Below are 21713 nucleotides of genomic sequence, written 5' to 3'. Positions count from 1 at the left end.
TCCATACCATTTCTTTCCTTTATTGAGCCCATCTTGGCATGAAATGTTCCCTTGGTGTCTCTAATTTTCTTGAAGAGATCTCTAGTCTTTCCCATTCTGTTGTTTTCCTCTATTTCTTTGCATTGATTGCTGAGGAAGGCTTTCTTATCTCTTCTTGCTATTCTTTGGAACTCTCCATTCAAATGGGTATATCTTTTCTTTTCTCCTTTGCTTTTCGCTTCTCTTCTTTTCACAGCTATTTGTAAGGTCTCCCAGACAACCATTTTGCCATTTTGCATTTCTTTTCCATGGGAATGGTCTTGATCCCTGTCTCCTGTACAATGTCATGAACCTCTGTCCATAGTTCATCAGGCAATCTGTCTATCAGATCTAGTCCCTTAAATCTATTTCTCACTTCCACTGTAAAGTCATAAGGGATTTGATTTAGGTCATACCTGAATGGTCTAGTGGTTTTCCCTACTTTCTTCAATTTATGTCTAAATTTGGCAATAAGGAGCTCTTGATCTAAGTCTAGGGTAAATATATAATTAACTAACATAGCTTAAGAAAAACATTTCCATGAGAAAAACGCATTGGGTCGCTCAAGTTTTGAGAAAAGTTTAGTTCAGGTGGAATCAGGTGTCATGATGGCAACAGAATTTGAAAAGAAATCTCATTTTAATTTTGTATAGAGAAGGGGGAAAAAATCTGACACTTGTAGTTTGTTTCCTCCTGCCACTTATGAGAGAGAGAAAGAATGTCTAACACTTGCAGCCTCTTTCCCACATTTGGGGGCCTCTAGCCTTCCTGCCTGTTACCCTCTCATTCCTCCCTTTTCTTTTAGGAGAATTATATTGCCTAGGGAAAGGGGCATCCTTCTCATTTTGTAACTGCTTCTGAGCTGATAAGGGGCATTGTCCCTAAGTTGGTGAGGCAACATATTCTCCTAACCCTCATATTGAGGGTCTCTGATCCAGGGGCCTGAAGTAGTAGCTGGAAGAAGACGCCACAGTCGCAGAAGTTTGAGCACAACCATTTGTAACTTAAAAGCCTTCATGTGGCTAGAAACAAATCCAGCTACACCGTGATAGATGCAGGGAGAAAACAGCAAAAACGGAACAATCAGAATTACTGTAATTAGGAGAGTTTAAAGTTAGAAATTGAGAACAATCATGATCAGGTGTTTCATTTTCCTTCTCCGGAAGGGAAGTGGCAGCATTTAAGTTTCCACAGACTTTAAGCTTAGTTATTGGTCCTTCTAACAACAATGACTGATATTTAAGACGCTGACTATCTACCATCCAATATTAACCTTACAGTTTAAGATTCCACTCACATCATGAGAAGTCAGTGAAAGGTTGCTGTTGAATCATGCAAAGACACCAGGATTCTTGGCCTCCGGAGGAGAAGAATTCAATCCGGGGCCAGAGACAAGGCTTGATCACTCAGAGCTTTTGTGTAATAAAGTTTTATTAAAGTATAAAGGAGATAGAGAAAGCTTCTGACATAGGCATCAGAAGGGGGCAGAAAGAGTACCCCCCTGCTAGTGTTAGCTATGGAGTTATATACTCTCTAATTAGTTATTACAGTGAATCAAAAGAATGTCTGGAGGTTGTAAAGACCTTACTAGACCTACTCCTGTAATTTACACCTTAAGATAACAGGATTAGCCAGAAGATTTTTTCCAGAGACTGTCCTCAAGCAGGATATATTATTGTTATATAATCCTAAGGAATATAGAGGGACAAAAAAGTTTGTCCTTTCTTCCTCCTTGAGAATTCCAGACCCCCTCTCTCCTTGGGGACCCCTGGACTTCTTATCAACCTGCCTAGGAATTGACTCTCTCATTCCCCCCCTTTATTTTAGGAGAATTATGTTGCCAAGGGAAAGGGGTGTCGTTTTTGTTCCATAACTACTTCCTGCTGTTTAGGGGTGTGGTCCCTAAATTATTAAGGCAACATATTCTCCTAACCCTCATATTGAGGGTCTCTGATCCAGGGGCCCCAAGTAATAGTTGGAGGAGGCTGTGGCACTCGTAGGAGCTTGGACAACCATTTGTAAATTAAAAGCTTTTAGACGGTTAGAAAACCCCATTATACAGTTACAGACGTAAGGTAAAATATTATTAAACCAAGTTAAAATCAAAATGAAAAGTCACATTATGTCCATAGTTACATCAGTCCATCTTAAGGTTATTAGATGTCATCAGATGAAGAGGAGGCATCGCATATGATTGTTGTTCAAGGTATTCGCAGACTTGGAGAAAGTCTTTTCCTTGAAGTGGAGATGTCCACCATGGGAAGCCTTCCACTGATGAAGAGGGGAGCACTCCACAGACCCAGCCGTTAGACAGATTGTGAAATACTGTGTAGGAGTGAGCCCAGGACAGGAAGGCATTGTCTTGAGGATCAAACGACAGACTCAGGATTTTTTGAAGTCAGCATAAGTAGGCTCACATAGATTATCAGGCCCATCTGAAAAGTACAAAGTCAGAGCATAGAAAGTAAAGACATAAAATGAAATCACTTAGTTCTGGTCAGGGTGCCACCTCTTAACTCGAGTGTGATGTACCCACGAATCAATTCCTGGCACTTTGACAGCTGTGGGAGAAGAAAGAATAACCTGGTAAGGGCCTTCCCAGAGGGCTCGAGGGATGAGCCCCCAGATCCCAATGTTTTTATGAGGACCTCAGTTCCTGGCTCAAATAGAGGCTTGCTTGACTCAAGCTGGGTCAGGAGTTGTCTCCCAGAGTTCTGTTAATGCCTGTTGAAACACTGAGAGCTGAGTTACATAATTAGTTAATACCAAGGTTTCAGGGCCTATAACAATGTCTGTGCATAAGAAAGGCCTTCAATAAATACATTCAAAGGGGGAGAGTCCCTCCTTTTGGGGGGCAGTTCGAGCCCTCATTAAAGCTATGGGTAGGACTTTAATCCAGTTGTCCTATGTCTCTTGAGTTAATTTGCGCAGATGTCTTTTTTTTTTTTCATTTATTTTTATTAGTTGGAGGCTAATTACTTTACAATATTGTAGTGGTTTTTGCCATACGTTGACATGAATCAGCCATGGATTTACATGTGTTCCCCATCCCGATCCCCCTCCGGCCTCCCTTCCCATCCCATCCCTCTGGGGCGCAGATGTCTTTCGATAATGTCATTAGTTTTTTCAACCTTTCCTAAGGATTGGGGTCTCCAGGAACAGTGTAAGTGATATTCTATTCCTAGAACTTTAGACACCCCCTGAGTTACAGCAGCTTTAAAGACGGAGCCATTGTCACTCTGAAGGCTCCGTGGCAGTCCAAACCTGGGGATAATTTCATGATTTAAAATCTTTATAACCTCCTTAGCTTGTTCACTACGACATGGAAAAGCCTCAATCCATCCAGTAAAAGTATCCACCCAAACTTTTAAGCAAGAATATCCATTAGCTTTTGGCATATGAGTAAAATCAATTTCCCAGTTCTCTCCAGGATACTTTCCACGTCGTTGTAATCCAGATTTTGCTAGCTTTTCAGTCTTTGGGTTATTTTTCTGACAAACCTCACACCTTTTGATAATGTTCTTTAAAGTTTTCATTACATTTTTACCTTCAAACAAAGGAGAAGCCATCTGGTAAGTACTCTCTGCACCCAAATGAAAACTCTGGTGTAAACCCTTAAGAATTTTCCTTTGAGCACTTTCAGGAATTATTAATCGTCCATCCTCAGACTGTAACCATCCTGTATCAGCCATCTTTGCTCCTCTTTTCTCATATCTTTCTAATTCTTCCTCAGTATATTGTGGTTTTTCCTGTTCCACAGGACCTGTCCAGATCAAAGGCATCTGTAGTGAAGGGGTTTTGTAAAGTGCCGCTTTTCTGGCTTGAGAGTCAGCCAGTTGATTACCTTCAGCTACTTTACTCCCATCCCTGTTGTGTCCTTTGCAATTCATAACAGCTACTTCTTCAGGACAATGTATAGCAGTTAAAAGTCTCTCAACCTCTCTGAAATATTTAATAGGTTCTCCTGTTGCTGTTTTAAACTGTCTTTCTTTCCATATTGCAGCATGAGCATGTAAAGTCAAATAAGCATACTTAGAATCAGTGTAGATATTTACTCGCTGCCCTTTGCTTAACTCTAGAGCTCGGGTCAGAGCCACAACCTCCACTAACTGAGCACTGGTTCCCTGGGGGAGAGATTTTGCTTCTAAAACCTGTTCAGCAGTCACCACGGCGTAACCTGCTTATGCTTTTCCCAAACAAAAGAACTGCCATCAAAAAATATTTCCATGTCGGGATTGTCTAATGGGGTATCCATTAGATCATCCCGAGCTGCATAGTTTAAAGTTAGGAATTGGGAACAATCGTGATCAGGTGTTTCATTTTCCTTCTCAGGAAGGAAAGAGGCAGGATTTAAGTTTCCAAAACTTTAAGCTTAATTACTGGTCCTTCTAACAACAATGACTGATATTTAAGAAGCCTACTGTCTGCCATCCAAATATTAACCTTAGAATTTAAGATTCCACTCACATCATAAGAAGTCAGTACAGTAAGGTTTTGTCCATTAATTATTTTTAAAGCTTCAGGTGCTAATAAAGCCGCTGCCCCAATTACTGTTAGGCAGTGAGGCCACCCACATGAAATTACAGCTAATTCTCTGCTTAGATAAGTAATAGGTTGCTGGTGAGGCCCTTGGGGTTGTGTCAAAACTCCCAGGGCCACACCTTTTCTTTCAGTGCCAAACAAATTAAATTCTGACCCTGTGGACAAGCTCAGAGCAGGAGCTTGAAGGAGAGCAGTCTGAAGAACCTTAAAAGCCTTTTGAGTATCTGGAGACCAAACCAGTTTGTTGGTTTGGGCCTGCTGAGTTTCAGCTATAAATTTATTTTTTTTTTCAGCTATAAATTTATATGGGCAAGTTCCCCATAACCCGGAATCTAAATACGACAGTAGCCTGTGATTCCCAAAACTCCTCTCAATTGTCTTAAAGTCATAGGTAGGGGATGATTTAGTATAGGTTTAATTCTCTCAGGGCCTATGGCCCTAGTCCCTTCTGATATGATTAGACCCAAATATCTAACAGATTGTTGACAAAGCTGAGCCTTTTCTCTTGATGCCTTGTAACTGCAGCCTGCCAGGAAGTTTAAGAAGTTTTCTGAGGCTCGTGAACAAGCTTCCTCTGTCTCAGCACAGAGCAAAATATCATCTACATATTGTAATACCACTGCTTTGGAGGTATTAAAGTTTTGTAGATCCCGTGACAAACTTTGTCCTAATAAGTGAGGACTGTCACGAAATCCCTGGGGCAAAACTGTCCAGGTTAACAGAGAAACTGGCTGCATAGGGTCCTCAAAGGCAAATAGAAATTGACTTCCTCCGCTAAAGGCACTGAATAGAAGGCATCTTTCAAATCAATTACTGAGAAATATTTGGCTCGTTCAGGAATTTCAGATAATAGAGTATAAGGATTAGGCACCACAGGTTGTAAAGGAACTACAGCCTCATTTATTATTCGTAAATATTGAACTAGTCTCCATTTACCATTTGATTTCTTTATACCCAAGATAGTAGTGTTGCATGGACTGTTACAGGGAATTAATAGTCCCTGCTCCTTTAAATTCTCAATGATGGGTTTTAACCCTTCCTTAACCTCAGGTTTCAGTGGATACCGCTTCTTATGTGGAAATAAGTGTGGGTCTTTGAGCTTGACAACTACAGGAATAGCATTTTGTGCTCGACCCACAGATTTTCCATCAGCCCACACTCTAGGATTTACATTTTGTTCAACTAAAGGGAGAGAAAGGGAAGGCTCCATATTCATGAAAACAGAGGCATGGACCTCGCTCAGTATATCCCTTCCCAAAAGAGGTGAGGGAGACTCTGGCACAATCAAAAACTCGTGTGAAAATAGCACCGAATCCCAGTCACAACTGACAGAAACACTGAAGTAATACGGTTTGGCTCGTCCAGACAGTCCCATTACGGAAGTGGATTGGGAAGAAACTGGGCCAGGGGCTTCAGTAAACACGGAGTAAGTTGCCCCAGTATCTAAAAGGAAATCGACGGACTGGCCCCCCACAGTTAATACCCAGGGTTCCTCAGGTGTAATTAGGATGGGAGCTTTCGTGGGGACCCCCAGGCACCTTCAGTCCTGATTATCTTGAGAGTCTGACCCCTGAAACCTACACCTCTGGGGACAGTCTCTCTTCCAGTGTGGTCCCTTGCAGACCGGACATGGAGCCGGGGCGGCTTAGATGTCTGAGGGCAATCCCGCTTGAGGTGCCGCTCCTTTCCACAGTAACAGCAAGCCCATCCTTTTCACCTGGGTCCCTCTGGGCATTTTTCTCAGGCTGTTTAAGGAAAGTTTTCATAGCCATTGCGAGGGCTTCCCCCTGTTCCTTTGTCCTTTTCTGCCTTTCTTTCGTTTCCTCATATTCCCTACCACAATAGACTGTCTGAGCCAGTTGTAACAGAGTATCTAAAGACTGATTTGGTCCATACACACGTTTTAATAGCTTAAGGCGGATATATGGAGCCGACTGAGTGAGAAATCTATCCTTTAAGATCACTTTTTCCTCTTCATTTTCGGGATCAATCTCAGTGAATCTGTGAAAGGATTCTCTCAGTATATCCAGGAATTTACCAGGAGCTTCCTTCTCCTGTTCTGTGTCTGCCAATTTGCCATAGTTTAAAGGCTTAGCACGCGCCTGCCTGAGTCAGAATACATCTGACAAAATGACTCTGATCCCATCTTCCTTTAGCTGTGTTGTAGTCCCAGTCTGGTTCTGTAGTTGGGACCGCCTGATTTCCAGTGGGGTGGGCGGTTATCTCATCCTCCCTCTTCCCTGCTGATTCATTACCAAACCATTCATCTCCATAAGCAACTCCTTTCCCCAAAACTCAAGTCTTTGAGTCGGGAGTCAGCATTTGTCCCAAGATATACACCACATCCTTCCAAGTAAGGTAAAAAAGCAGAGTAACACCTGCTTTATATATAAAGCTCTAATATATTTTTCTGGGTCCTCTAAATAGTCTCCCAGATCCTCCTTGATTTGTTGTATTTCTTGATAAGAAAAAGGCTTATTAACTCTCATAGACTGATTATTTCTCCTGGTGGGTGCTTCACGAAGAGGCAACAGCTTGTGTGGCTGTTCCTCAGTCTCTCTGGCTGCTCTGCACATATGATCCCAGGGATAGATTGGAGAAACCTGCTTTTCTTTATCTCTTTGTCTCCTGTCCTCCATCTCATCTAGCAAAGTAGGAGGACAGGAGGGAGCTGAAGGTGTCACACCCAAATCTATACCCTTAGGACATAAGTCTGGCATATTTTGCTGAGAGAAAAAGGGCAACACATATGCTACTTCTACCCATTCTCCTTGTTTTCTACAAAACCAGTCTAATTGTAAAACAGTATTATACTTAAGAGACCCTCCAACCAGCCACCATTCGCCATCCTCCAGTGGATACCATGGCCATGCACTATCACATAGGAAGGCTAGGTGTGTCTTCTTTAAGCCCTGGGGATCAAATCTATCCCAGTTTTTCAGGATACAGTTCAAAGAAATGAGGCTGGAATTGTTAGCTCCCATCTGTAAGAGAGAAAAAAAGCGACTAGCACTCTCATTCTACCAGAGGCATCCCTCCCTGCTCTAGATGGGGGTGTAGACAGACTTTACACCAAAGCTTTTCTTTCCTGGCTGGACTTAAGTCTGTCCCTTACCGACGCAGGCGACCTACTCGTCCTTCCCGGTTCTACCACCGAGACGGGGTGGAGATGCACCAGGGGTAGACCTGATGGCATCCCTGACTGACGTCCAACTCCTCACCATTAAAACCTAGCTTGCCTCTGATGCCACCCAGGGTGCAATCAGAGTAACCTTCCGGAATGCCTCCCAGGCTAAGACTGCTGGGGGAAACATTCGTCACCTGAGTGCCTGTGCACGACCCTGAGTATATTCCTGACGACAGTAAGACCGATACTAACATAAAACTGAGATGTTCCTTCCAAGCATCACCACACCAATATAAAAGCCTCCTAAGCGTTACCACACCAGTATAAGAGTCTCCTCTGGCCCACTAAGAGCCAGTGTTACCAAAGGAAAAAAATCCCTTGTAGTTCCAATCTGAGTAACCTTTAACCTCAAAGATGCTCTTGGAGCTAGAGCTCCATCTGTCTTCCAAACTTTCCATGCCTCTCGAAGCTAGGTGCTTCCTGACTACCGATCCAAGTTTGGGACCTAAGTCATAGTACGCAGTAACAGCATAGATCACAAGTCCCTTGAAAGTCTATGATCCGACAGATTAGGTTAGTATTTCTAATTCCAAGGAGTTATGAAATGATCAAAGAGACTGAAAAGTTTGACCGAGAAAGGAGAGTTCGGTCCACATGCTTTGCCCATTTCTGGTTTGTCCCTAAAGGAGACATTGGGTGCCTCTTGGCATTGGCAGGTCGGTATAAACCCCCGACATGTTTCTGCCATAAGCCATATGAGGTCACCGCAGAACCGCAGAGCAGGGCTCCTCACTTGCTTCACGCAGGGCATTTCATTCATTCACGCAAGCACACCGTAGAGTTAGTAAAGTACAGCAGAAAACGTGTTCTCTAAGAGAACAAAGAGCTAGAGCTCCAAGCATCCTTACCTTGTCCTGAAGAATCCTGGACGAACCCTCAAGATGAAAGGTTGTTTTTGAACCATGCAAGATGCCAGGATTCTTGGCCTCTGGAGGAGAAGAATTCAATCCAGGGCCAGAGACAAGGCTTGATCACTCAGAGCTTTTGTACAATAAAGTTTTTTTTCCATTTATTTTTATTAGTTGGAGGCTAATTACTTTACAATATTGTAGTGGTTTTTGCCATACATTGACAGGAATCAGACATGGTGTAATAAAGTTTTATTAAAGTATAAAGGAGATAGAGAAAGCTTCTGACATAGGCATCAGAAGGGGGCAGAAAGAGTACCCACTTGCTAGTGTTACCCATGGAGTTATATACTCTCTAATTGGTTATTACAGTGAATCAAAAGAATGTCTGGAGGTTATAAAGACCTCACTAGACCTACTCCCATAATTTACACCTTAAGATAACAGAATTAGCCAGAAGGTTTTTTTTCCAGAGACTGTCCTCAAGCAGGATACATTATTGTTATATAATCCTAAGGAATATAGAAAGACAAAAAAGTTTGTCCTTTCTTCCTCCTTGAGAATTCCAGACCCCTCTCTCCTTGGGGACCCCTGGACTTCTTATCAACCTGCCCAGGAATTGACTCTCTCATTAGTATAGTAAGATTTCACCCATTAATAATTTTAAGAGCTTCACATCCTAATAAAGCAGTTTCAGAAATTACTCTTAGATAGTGTGGCCACCCACATGCCCTAACTCTAACCCACTACATCTATGTCTCTGCTCAGGTATCCTATAGTCTCCTGGTGAGGCCCTTGGGGTTGTGTCAAAACTCCCAAGGTCGTACCTTTTCTTTTAGTGACAAACAAATTAAATTCTGACCCTGTGGGCAAGATCATAGTGGGAGCTTGCAGGAGAGCAATCTGAAGAGCCCTAAAAGTCTTAGAGCATCTGGAGACCAAACCAGTTTGTTGGTTTGGGCTAGCTGAGTTTCAGTTATAAGTTTATATAAAGGCTGGGCAAGTTCCCCATAACCTGGAATCCAAATGTGGCAGTAGCCTGTGATTCCTAAAAACCTTCTCAATTGTCTTAAAGTCATAGGTAGGGGATGATTTAAAAATATTTGGCTCATTCAGGAATTTCAAACAATAGAGTATAAGGATTAGGCACCCCAGGGTGTAAAGGAACTACAGCCTCATTTATTGTCAATCTTGAACTAGTCTCCATTCATCATTTGACTTCTTTACACCCAAAATAGTAGTGTTGCATGGACTGCTACAGGGAATTAATAGCCCCTGGTCCATTAAATTTTCAGTGATGGGTTTTAATCCTTCTTTAACCTTTGGTTTTAGTGGATACTGTTTTTGATGTGGAAATAAGTGTCAGTCTTTGAGCTTGACAGCTACAGGAATAGCATTTTGTACTTGACCAGTTTTTCCATCAGCCCACACTCTAGGATTTACATTTTGTTCAATTAATGGGAGAGAAAGGGAAGGCTCCATATTCATGAAAACAGAGGCATGGACCTTGCTCAGTGTATCCCTTCCCAAAAGGGGTGAGGGAGAATCTGGCCTGATGAGAAATTCATGTGAAAATAGCACAGAGTCCCAGTGACAGCTTAGAGGATGACAGAAATAATAACGTTTGGCTAATCCAGACAGCCCCATTATGGAAGCAGATCGGGGAGAAAGTGGGCCGGGGCTTCAGGAAGCGCAGCATAAGCTCCCCTGGTTTCCAAAAGGAAATCGACAGATTGGGCCCCCACAGTTATTAATGCCTGGGGTTCCTCAGGTATAATTAGGATGGGAGCTAGTGTGGAAACCCCCAGGCACCTTCAATCCTGATTGTCTTGAGAGTCTGACCCCTTGGACCTACACCTCTGGAGGCAATCTCTCCTCCAGTGTGGTCCCTTGCAGACTGGACATGGAGCCTGGGGTGGCTTAGATGCCTGAGGGCAATCCCGCTTGAGGTGCCCCTCCTTTCCACAGTAATAGCAAGCCATCCCTTTTTCACCTATGTCCCTCCTGGTATTTTTCTCAAGCTGTTAAAGAACAGTTCTGACAGCCATTACAAGGGCTTCCACCTGTTCCTTGGTCTTTCTCTGCCTTTCCTTTTCCTCATATTCCCTGCCATAATAGACTGTCTGAGCCAGTTGCAACAGATTATCTAAAGACTGATTTGGTCCATACATTTGTTTTAGTAGCTTACGGTGGATATCTGGAGCCGACTGAGTGAGAAATCGGTGCTTCAAGATCATTCACTCTTCCCTCTTCACTTTCAGGATCAATCTCAGTGAATCTGAAAAGGGCTTCCTCAGTCTATCTAGGAATTTACCAGGAGCTTCCTTCTCTTCCTGTTCTATGTTTGTCAGTTTGGCATAGTTTAACATCTTAGCACGCACTTGCTTGAGTCCTTCAAGAACACATCTGACAAAATGACTCCAATCCCATCTTCCTTTAGCCATATTATAATCCCAATCTGGTTCTATAGTTGGGAGCACCTGATTCCCAGTGGGGAGGGCAGCTATCTCATCCTCCCTCTTCCCTACTGATTCATTACCAAGCCATTCATCTCCATAGGCAACAGCTTTCCCCAAAACTCGAGTTTTTGAGTCAGGAGTTAGCATCTGTCCTAGGATATACATCACATCTTTCCAAGTAAGGTCTTAAAGCCAAGTAGGGAGCTGAAAGTTTCCTACCCAAATCGATACCCTTAGGATATAAATCTGGCATGTCTCACAGAGAGAAAAAGGGCAACACATATGCTACTTCTATCCATTTCCCTTGTTTTCTACAGAACCTGTCTAATTGTAAAACAGTATTATAATTAAGAGACCCTCCAACCAGCCACCCGTCGCCACCCTCCAGTGGATACCATAGCCATGCAGTGTCTCCTAGGAAGATCAGGCATGTCTTCTTTAAAAGCTCTGGGGATCAAATCTATCCCAGTTTTTCAAAGGAGTGATGCTGGAATTGTTAGCCCCCATCTGTAAGAGAGAAAAAAAAAAAGCGACCAGCACTGTCTTTCTACCGGAGGCATCCCTTCCTGCTCTAGATGGAAATGGAGACAGGTCTTCCAACTAAGCTTCCTTTCCTGGCCAGAGTCAACCTGTCTCTTACTGATTCAGGTATGCCACTAACATCCCTCCCCGTTCTACCACTGAGGCGGGGTGGAGATGCATCAGGGGTAGACTTGATGGCATCCCAGACTAATATCCAGTTCTTCACCATTAAAGCCTTTGCATGCCTCTGATGCCAACCGAGGTGCCACCAGAGTAACCTTCTGGAATGCCTGCCAAGCTCAGGCCGCTGGGGGAAATAGTCATCTCCTGAGCGCCTGTGCACAACCCTGGGTGTATTCCTGAACACAAAGCCGGTGAATCATAAAGGGCTGAACATAAAATCAAGATGTTCCTCCCAAGCATCACCACACCAACACTGGTGATAGCAGAAGAGATGGTGAAGGGCTGGCCAGTGAGGAAAAAGTGATTTTGTCCTTGAGTTATGAGGGCCAGTCCTTCCAGTTCATTCCCACCGTTTCCACAGAAAGAATATCTAAGGAGTTGGGACAAAAGCCACTGGAGAGCCTCCTCTGGTCTGCTAAAAGCTAGCATTACCAAAGGAAGAAGCCCACTATACTTCCTGTCTGAGTAACGTTTAACCCGAGAGATGCTCTTGGAGTTAGAGCTCCATCTAGCTTCCAAACTTTTGACTCCTAGAGAGGCTAGGCAATAGCATAGATCATGAGTCGCTTGAAAGTCTATGATCCTACAGATCAGGTTAGTAGCTCTAATTCCCAGGAAGTTATGAAATGGTCAAAGACACTGGAAAGTTTGATGGAAAAAGGAGAATTCGGTCCACACATTTTGTCTATCTCTGGCCGTTCCCCTGGAGGAGACATTGGGTGCCTCTTGACATTAGCAGGTTGATATAATCCCCCAATGGGGTTTCTGCCAAAAGCCATGTGAGGTCACCTCAGAACCACAGATTAGGACACAGCTCTTGCTTCACACATATGTATCTCTTTCAATCAATCACACACACAAGCACACCATAGAGCTAGTAAAGTACAGCAGAAAATGTGTTCTCTAGGAGAACAAAGTCCTAGAGCTCCAAGCATCCTTAACTTGTCCTAAAGAATCCCAGATGAGCCCCCAAGATGAAAAGTCGCTGAGCCGTGAAAGATGCTAGGATTCTTGGCCTCCGGAGGAGAGGAATTCAATCTGGGGCCAGTGACAAGGCTTGATCGCTCAGAGCTTTAGTGTAATAAAGTTTTATTAAAGTATAAAAGAGATAGAGAAAGCTTCTGACATAGACATCAGAAGCCGGCAGAAAGAGTACCCCCCTGCTGGTCTTTAGCAGGAAGTTATATACATACTAGCAGACTGCTAATTAGTAAAAGAAACTGTCTCAAAACTCATAGACTGGCACCAGGCCGCTCAGCCACAACATGTATTTTGAGATAATTTATTGGCACACAGTGAGTCAACCCAAGCCATAAAACTATTGACATGAATCTTGAAGAAAGACAGATTTCCAAGCAAATACATAGTCTCGTTAACATAGCTTAAGAGAACATTTGCATGAGTAAAACATGCAAATGCAGAAACTAGTTTGTTGAGTAAAACATACTGGTTTGTCAACTCGGTTCTGAGCCTTAGGCGGAACCAACTTGAAGAAAAAGTCTAGGGTAAATACTGAAAGGTTGTTCCTGACCCACAAGACAGAATTCTTGGCCTCCGGAGGAGAAGAATTCAATCCGGGGCCAGAGGGAAGGCTTGATCACTCAAAGATTTTGTGTAGTAAAGTTTTATTAAAGTATAAAGAAGATAGAGAAAGCTTCTGACATAGGCATCAGAAGGGGGCAGAAAGAGTCCCCCCCAGCTAGTCTTTAGCTGGATGTTATATAGTCACTAGCGGTCTGTTAATGAAAAAAAGGAGTGTCTTAAAACTCAGAATGGCACCAGGCCCCTCATCCATAAGATGTATTTTGGGATAATCTTGGCACCAGACGATTCATCCTGGGCCATAAAACAATTGACTTGAATCTTACAGAAGGGTAGATAACCATACAAATAGTTTCATTTACATAGATTAGGGAGACAATATCTGAGTATAACATAATGGTTTGTCAAGTAGGTTCTGAGCCATTAGGCGGAACCCACTTGAAGACAGAGTTTGGGGTAAATGCATAGTACATTAACATAGCTTAAGACAAACATTTCCATAAGAAAAATACATTGGTTAACTCAAGGTTTGAGAATAGTTAACTTCAGATGACTCCAGGTGTCATTATGGCAACACAGTATTTTAAGAGAAACCTCTTTTTAAATTTGTATAGAGAAGGAAAAAAATATCGCTAGTTTGTTTCCTCCTGCCACTTAAGAGAGAGAAAAATGTCTGACATTTGCAGCCTATTTCCTCCATTTGGAGACCCCTGGCCTTCCTGACTGTTACCCTCTCAATACATAGTTCATTAACATAGCTTAAGAAAAGCATTTCCATGAGAAAAAAATGCATTGGTTCTCTCTAGCTTTGAGAAAAGTTAAGTTCAGTTCAGGTGGAACCAGGTGTCATCATGGCAACAGAGAATTTTAAAAGAAACCTCCTTTTAATTTTGTATAGAGAAGAGGAAAAAAGTCTGACACTTGTAGTTTGTTTCCTCTTGCCACTTAAGAGAGAGATAAAAATGTCTGACACTTGCAGCCCATTTCCTCCATTTGGGGGCCTCTGGCCTTCCTGCCTCTTACCCTCTCAGCGTCTCCAGTCTGAGTTAACCTACAGAGGAGTCAAGAACCAAGAAGGGGATGGATAAGCATCCTTGAGTCCCAAAGAGTGCGAGGGGTCTGTTCCCTCAGCCTCCTTCCTGGCTGTCTCCTCAGAGAGCCACGGCCAAGGTATTCACTTCCTCCCCTCCAGCCCCCTAAGCCCAGCTAATGACTCAGAAGTGAGGCCAGGACAGCCCTCAGGGAGGGGGGACAGCAGATGGAGTCCCCAAGGCCAGGCAGGATGTGGAGAGGAGGCCCCCCAGCATCTCTGGGCCTTCTCCTGCCCTCTCCCTTTTCTGATCCTCCTCCTGCTCCCAGACCCTGGGGCGTCACCACAGAGGCTGCTTCCTCTGGCTCTCCCCCTGCCACCAGCCTAGTCGCTTTTCAAGGGTCAGTAAACTCTGAACTGAACCCCAGTCTGAGCTTTGCCACCTCCCACCTGTGTGACCTGGATTGCCTTACCTGAACTCACCTGTAAAATGAAAAGAATATTACATTTTGTTGTTATGAGAATCAAATACAATGTGTGTCCGTGGCCTGGGCCATTCTGACAATGGTGTTTATAGTCAAAGCTATGGTTTTTCCAGTAGCCATGTACAGATGTGAGGGTTGGACCATAAAGCGGGCTTAGCCCCGAAGACTTGATGCTTTCAAACTGTGGTGTTGGAGAAGACACTTGAGAGTCCCTGGGAATGCAAGGAAATCAAACCAGTCAATCCTAAAGGAGATCAGTCCTGAATATTCATTGAAAGGACTGATGCTGAAGCTGAAGCTCCAATACTTTGGCCACCTGATGCTAAGAGCTGACTCATTTGAAAAGACCCTGATGCTGGGAAAGTTTGAAGGTAGAAGGAGAAGGGGATGACAGAAGATGAGATGGTTTGATGGCATCACTGATTCCATGGATATGAATTTGAGCAAACTTCAGGAGATCGTGGAGGATGGAGGAGCCTGGCATGCTGCAGTCCATAGGGTTGCAAAGAGTCGGACAAGACCTACCAACTGAACAACAACAAGCGTGGCCTGGGCCACGTATTAGGCCCTGCCTAGTGCAGTGCTGTCCCCTCTACCTGAAATATGTTAGTTCCAGGTGGAAACCTCTCCCCCTCCTCCAGGATCCTCCTTCCTCCATGCTGTGTTCGGGCATCTGTTCAGGGCTCCCATATACAAACACCTGTTTGCCAGGTGTGACTGCCTCAGGCAGTACCCAGTACTGGTTCTATTGATCTCAAACACCCCTGCAGAGACTCAGTTATTTCTCCGACTCACCCCAATCAATCAACACACAGGTAGTGCTGTGGATTCCTTCCATGTATACCCTGGATTCCTTTCACTCTTAGTGAAGCAGAATAAGTAAGAAAAATTAACAGCTCTTTATGCTGCAGGAAAGAGAGGGAGGAAGATATCTGGTATCTTCTTCAAATAAGGACACCAATCTTATTGGATTAGGGCCCCCCACTTGTTACCTCATTTCACTATAATGATCTCCTTAAAGGCCCCATCTTCTACTAGTCATGGGGGGTGGGGAGTTTGAGCTTCAACTTATGAATTGGATAGGAGGTGGATACAGTCCACCCGTAACCCCAGGTGAATCCATCAACAGGAACCCCGAATGACTGCTACCCAGGAAGATTAACCAGTTTATACTCAATACCATTTAGATTCTGTCATTATTTCCTCTAATCTTATTTTTTTTCCATCTAGAGAGTGAAAACTTTTTTGAGGATATCATTCAGTATTTGCAGGACACAGTGAGCAGAGAACAGCTGGAACTCCTGCTCACTGAAGAGGAAGCCTGGGAGAGTTTTGTGGCTGAGGCTGATTTGTCCAGGTAACATGCACGGATGCATCAGAAATGTCACCTGTATCCCCCTGCACCAGGGTAGCTTCCTCCTGGCAGGCACACCTCCTCCAGGCAGGACTATGGTTGGGGGTCGAGGATGTTCCTTCTTAAGATTCTATGAGGAAAGTTTCCTCCGTGTCATTTTCTGGTAGTGAACGGTCTCAGGTTGAGAAGAGATGAAACGTGCAAAGAAGGGGGCAGGTTACATGGCCTTGGACAAGTTATCGATCTACTCTTGGCCTTCGTTTCTTCATTTGTTCAGTTTTATTGTGAGGACACTGAGGTCATGCATGCAAAGTGCTTCTGTAATGACTGACAGAGTCGGTGTGTTGTGTGGTGATTAGTTGCTTCAGTCCTGTCTGACTCTTTGCAACCCCATGGGCTGTAGCCCACCGGGCTATTTGTCCATGGAATTCTCCAGGCAAGAATACTGGAGTGGGTTGCCACGCCCTCCTCCAGGGGATCTTCCCAACCCAGGGATGTAACCCAGGTTTCCTGCATTGCAGACAGATTCTTTACTGTCTGAGCTACCAGGGAAGCCCAAGAATACTGGAGTGGGTAAACTATCCCTTCTCCAGGAGATCTTCCTGACCCGGGAATCAAACTGGGGTCTCCTGCATTGCAGGCAGATCCTTTACCAGCTGAGCTACCAGGGAAGCCCACAGAGTAGGTGTTCAATGTTAACTTTTAAAATAAGCTTTTTGGAAAGAGACAGGGGCCAAGGTCCTTTTTCCTGGTGATGAAAACCAGGTGGGGCCCTATTTAGGATAAGTCAGAAAATCCTGACACCAGCATCACTTTGTGTTCCTGAGATTCTGACTAGAGTGCTCTCATTCCCCATCTTAGGAACTGTACCAGCCCTGCAAGATCCTGCTGCCCCATACGGCAGAGAGGCTGGAGAGGAACTGAATGGAGCTGGTGGGGTCCTGGCTCTAGTCCTGCCCAGCTCTGGGGCTCTGGGCTTATGTCTTGGAGCCTCAGATCTGTCCTGTGTCCAATGGGAATAGCAGTTCAATCTGATGAATTGTGGTGATGGCCTCAGAGTGAACTGCAGGGTCAGAGGTGGGGAACCAAATGCAATCATCTCGTCCAAAGGCCCAGGGAGGCCTGCATCAGGGTCAGACCCACAGTCAGGGTGGAGCAGAGGGTCCAAGTTGGAGGACTAGTAGGCAGGCTTGGGCAGCAGGGCCAGGACTAGAGTGAGGAGAGTGGGCCTCAAGGACACAAACCGAAGGGGTTGTGACCCTAGCAGAGGTCCCCTGAGTGGGAGGGGGGACATTTCTTCTCTCCCTGACGGGATCCCCCCATGCTGGGCTAGAGGGCCCTGAGTAACCCTGACTGCACACCCTGCCTGGGACCTGGCTTCTCCCTTCATCCGGGACCAACTTCTAGTCTACATGGAGCTGCCCCGACAGTGGAAGGCCGTGTGGCTCAGGGGGCCCTCCAGGGTCACAGTGAGTGGCTGTGATTGTGTGTCATTTGAGGGATTCTGAGGAGCCTCACGCATCCCCACCAAGAGGAAAATGCTTCCTCCACCAGCTGTGCAAGTGCCGGTCTCCTCAGGCTCAGCCGTTCAGATGGGTGTTTCCTCATGTCTCTTGAATCTTTAGAAGTTCCATAAAGTTGTACACAGCCTTGGAGGGCAGGCAGTTGAAGTTGTCACAGGTAAAGTGTGAGTTAGACTGGTGACCCCTGAGAGTCAGGGTGCTGGGTGATGAGTCAGGAGTCAGGGAGATGTGCTGGAGAGTCCCAGGGAAACAGGCTCACAGCACATCTCCTGGTTCTCTATCAGCTGGGACAGTGGATAGACCCAGTGACCTCCAACTGGGAAGGCCAATGTTATCAGGCTTGAGGGAGAGCAGATGCCAGGCAAAATGACCTTTAAGGGTCCTTATAGCTCTGAGTAATGTGTTTAAAAAAATTCTGTGTACACAGAGTTAGCCAATCTGTAAATTGCAAGGGCACAGTCCCCAGGACTGTCCTTACATTTGACATCAATGGCAAGTTTGGGGGTTCCCAAAGCTACTCGAAGGTCTGAGAATTCCCTAGAGGGATGCACAGAACTCACTGAAAGCTTCATGATCCCAGTTACAGTTTGTTACAGGGAAGGATGAATGTTCCCATCAGCCAGAGGACAGAGTCTGGGTAGGTTTCACACACAAAGCTTCCATTTTCATCAGGATGCATTACTGTGCTGTATTCAGTGTGTGGCAGGACATACGGAACACTGCCCACCAGGGACCCTCACCCTTTTTAACAACAAGGTATCCTGACCTGTTTTCTCCAGCCCCTACCCAGAGGTCAGACTAATGCCCTAGAGTTCAGCTCCTCCAGAGGTGAGAACTGACACCACGTCACCCAAGGCCCCATTATGTCACTTTGTCAGACTGTCCAGTGTCTAAAGTCCCAGGCAGAGGAGGACACTCCTATCAGCCAGAATATTCTAGGGCTTAAGGACCACTTTCCAGTAGCCAAGGGCAAAGAGCAGGTTGACTCCTCACTAGACACTGAGGCCCTTGAATGAAGGTTTTCTCCTCCAATCCCGCTTCTCTTTGTTTCTCTGTGGCGTTCCCACTCTAAAAACTCTTTGGAAGTGTTGGTGTTGACCTGCCTCTGAGGCCTCTTTATCAAATACCTCTCTGAAGTTAAGTATATTCTAAGATGACCTTTGCTGATTTTTCCCATGACAGAATAAGTATATGGAGCGTCTACAATGTCCAAACATGTTTAATGTAGAAAAACATTTTACATTTGTAAAATTCTTTCCTTGTGATTTATAATAAAATATCTGTGGTTTACACAGGATAGCTCTTGTCAAGCCTATTTTATGGAGTCCCTTGATGTTCACTGTTACAGGGAAGAGACAGATGCACTACATGAAAAGCTGCTGGAGCTGAAAACAGACTTGGTAGAGGAGGACCAACACAGGCCACAACAGGACCAGCTGGACAGGAAGCGGTTTTTGGAGGAATTTCCTCGGGTGAAACAGGAGCTGGAGGACAGCATAGCAAAGCTCCATGCGCTGGCAGACAAGGTCGACAAGGTACACAGGGACTGCACCATCTCCAGCGTGGTGGCCACCTCTGCCGGCGCTGTGTCTGGCGTCCTGACCATCCTTGGCCTGGCTCTGGCACCCGTGACAGCAGGCATCAGTCTGGGACTCTCGGCCACTGGGTTAGGGCTGGGAGCGGCGACTGCTGTGACCAGCGTGTCCACCAGCATTGTGGAACACGTAAGCAGGTCATCAGCAGAAACCGAAGCCAGTCGCCTTGTGCCAACAGATATCAATGAAGAGGGGGCGTTTGCAGAGGTTTTACATAAAAGCACAACCCAGATTGTTTCCTCTACAAAGAACCTCATCCAAGCCTTGCAAGGCATTGGGAAAAATGTTCGTGCCATCAAGCTGGCCAAAGTCAACCCTCGCTTAGCGTCCCACGCTAAGTGCTTCATGACTACGGGGCGAGTCTCCATCCAAAGAGGCAAGCAGGTGCAGAGAGCATTTGGAGGTACGGCTCTGGCAATGACCAAAAGCGCCCGGATCGTGGGTGCAGCCACGGCAGGTGTTGCCCTCCTGATGGATGTGGCCTTACTGGTGAAAGAGGCAAAGCACTTGCATGAAGGGGCAAAGACAGAGTCAGCAGAAAGGATGAGGCACCTGGCCGCGGAGCTGCAGAAGAAGTTGGAAGAGCTCACCCGGAACTATGAGAGTCTGCAGGAGGGCTGGACTTGGCCCCTACCAGGGCAGTGTAGGGAGCAGGGACATGTGCGGGGCCAAGAGAAGAAGGTACCTTCTTAGAGGGGAAGCGAGACAGAGGGGGAAACTGGGCTGGTCTCCTGACTTGTTTTAGGCTATTGTCTGGACTATGCCATTTTCCCAAAGGAAGAGAAATCCTTAAATCCTCTTGTATTCAAAACATGTCATTTTCTTCCCTAACTTCTCCCTCTTGGCTCAAGATGAGTCACAAAGCTTCAAGTACCACTGTTCAAAAAGTATTTTTTTAAAAAATACAGAATAAGTGTCACCAATTTGTTCATGTCTCTAGATCTGCTTCCTCTGCATTTATTTTTAAAAAGCTTAATAGGAAACCAACACCTTTTTATTTGCCCAACAATCACATGATCAGGGAGCCCAGTTCATGACACCAGCCCCGACCTCTTGCTCTGTCTGTCCTTTGTTGGCATGTAGAGGGGAGAGGCTGTGACATAACATCACGTATGACCTCTCTTCCTCTGATTTCTGCATCCCTCCGTGGTGCCCCTCTGAGCGTTTCACCAAAGATCTACATCACCTCAAGGGGACCCCAGGCAGAAAACAAACAGAACTTTCTAGCTTCTGTGTTCATCGAGTTTTCTAAATTGAAGTATGGTTGATTTCCAAGATCATGTTAGTTTCAGGTATATAGTACAGTGATTCTGTTATGTATATATACAAAGAGTATGTATTTTTCAGATTCTTTTCTCTTATAGGTTATTACAAAATATTGAATATAGTTCCCTGTGCTATATGGTAGGTCCTTCTCAGTTATTTATTTTATATACAGTAGTGTTTATCCGTTAATTCTAAACCTCTAATTTATCTCACCACACCCCTTCCCCTTCGGTAACCATAAATTTTTGATTAGCAGTAATTATTTGATGTTCTACTACATGTTTGTTTGGGTTGTTTTTCCAGAGGGGATTGGGGGATATTTCTTTTTTCAGCGAAAACTCCTATATGTCCTGTCTCCTCCTTTACCTCTTTGGAAGAGCCCTGCAGAGCTCCCGAGAGACTGGCTATTGGACTAGTCTCAGTAAGGTCACTGAATGAATATAAAGTAATGCTCAACGTTTAGGTTGTGCCTTCCTTCAGTGGACAATACTGAGTGATGGATGGATTGATGGTGAGGAACTGGCTTCTGCAGCAGTGGGAGGGCCAGACAGGTCTGAAGTCTGCCAGGCAGGCTGTCAGGAAGGGATGGCAAAACTCAGGTCTAGGACAAATCTGCAGTCCAGGGCAGAATTTCCTCCTATCTCCAGATCTTTAATGTAAACACCCCTGCAAGGAACCCTTTGCTTTTTGAGGCAGCATGTTCACAGATTTCCCGGATTAGGGTGTGGACATCTCTGGAAAGCTGACAACAGCCCCTGAGTGGCCATCGCCCTTCCTATTCATTCATTCATTCTCTCATTTTTCCCTGCGTGGTCCACCTCAGGCCTATGCCTGTGCTGAGGGCCGGGGGCACAGAGGGAGGCAGTCTGTGTCTCCGCCCTCGGGAGAGGCCACCATGGAGGCTGAGGCGGCCAGAGAAACAAATGGCTGTGGTACAGAGTGGAGGTCGCGTTCAGAGGACGTTGGTGACACGGTGGGGGGTACGATCCAGGAGGAGAGGACGGGAAGGCTGCCTTCTAAGGAGTGGGGAGCGTGTCTGTGGGGACAGGGACTGTGCCAGGGCCTGAGGGAAGCCATGCTAGAAAGGAAGGGGACCCTCTCTGCCGTCAGATGTACTCCGGCCCTTGGTGGCAGGAGGGGAGGGAATCGGGTTCTAGGA

The 21713-nt window shown here is 45.2% G+C and overlaps 1 protein-coding gene across 11 annotated transcripts in view; it reads left to right on the top strand.

Moving 5' to 3' along the window:
* The window catches only part of LOC133043911 (apolipoprotein L2-like), a 42395-nt gene extending 22168 nt beyond the window's left edge, over positions 1–20227 (top strand). For all 11 annotated transcript variants that reach the window (XM_061125319.1, XM_061125322.1, XM_061125316.1 and 8 more), the window contains 2 exons: positions 16047–16173; positions 19042–20227. In XM_061125319.1, the coding sequence (XP_060981302.1) occupies positions 16047–16173; positions 19042–19981 (1067 nt within the window). In that variant the 3' untranslated portion in view covers positions 19982–20227. The remainder of the gene's footprint in view (positions 1–16046; positions 16174–19041) is intronic.
* Positions 20228–21713: the final 1486 nt, after the last annotated feature.

Source organism: Dama dama, chromosome 22, assembly GCF_033118175.1.
Source record: "Dama dama isolate Ldn47 chromosome 22, ASM3311817v1, whole genome shotgun sequence".
Taxonomy (NCBI): domain Eukaryota; kingdom Metazoa; phylum Chordata; class Mammalia; order Artiodactyla; family Cervidae; genus Dama; species Dama dama.
This window is presented reverse-complemented; position numbering and strand designations above follow the sequence as displayed.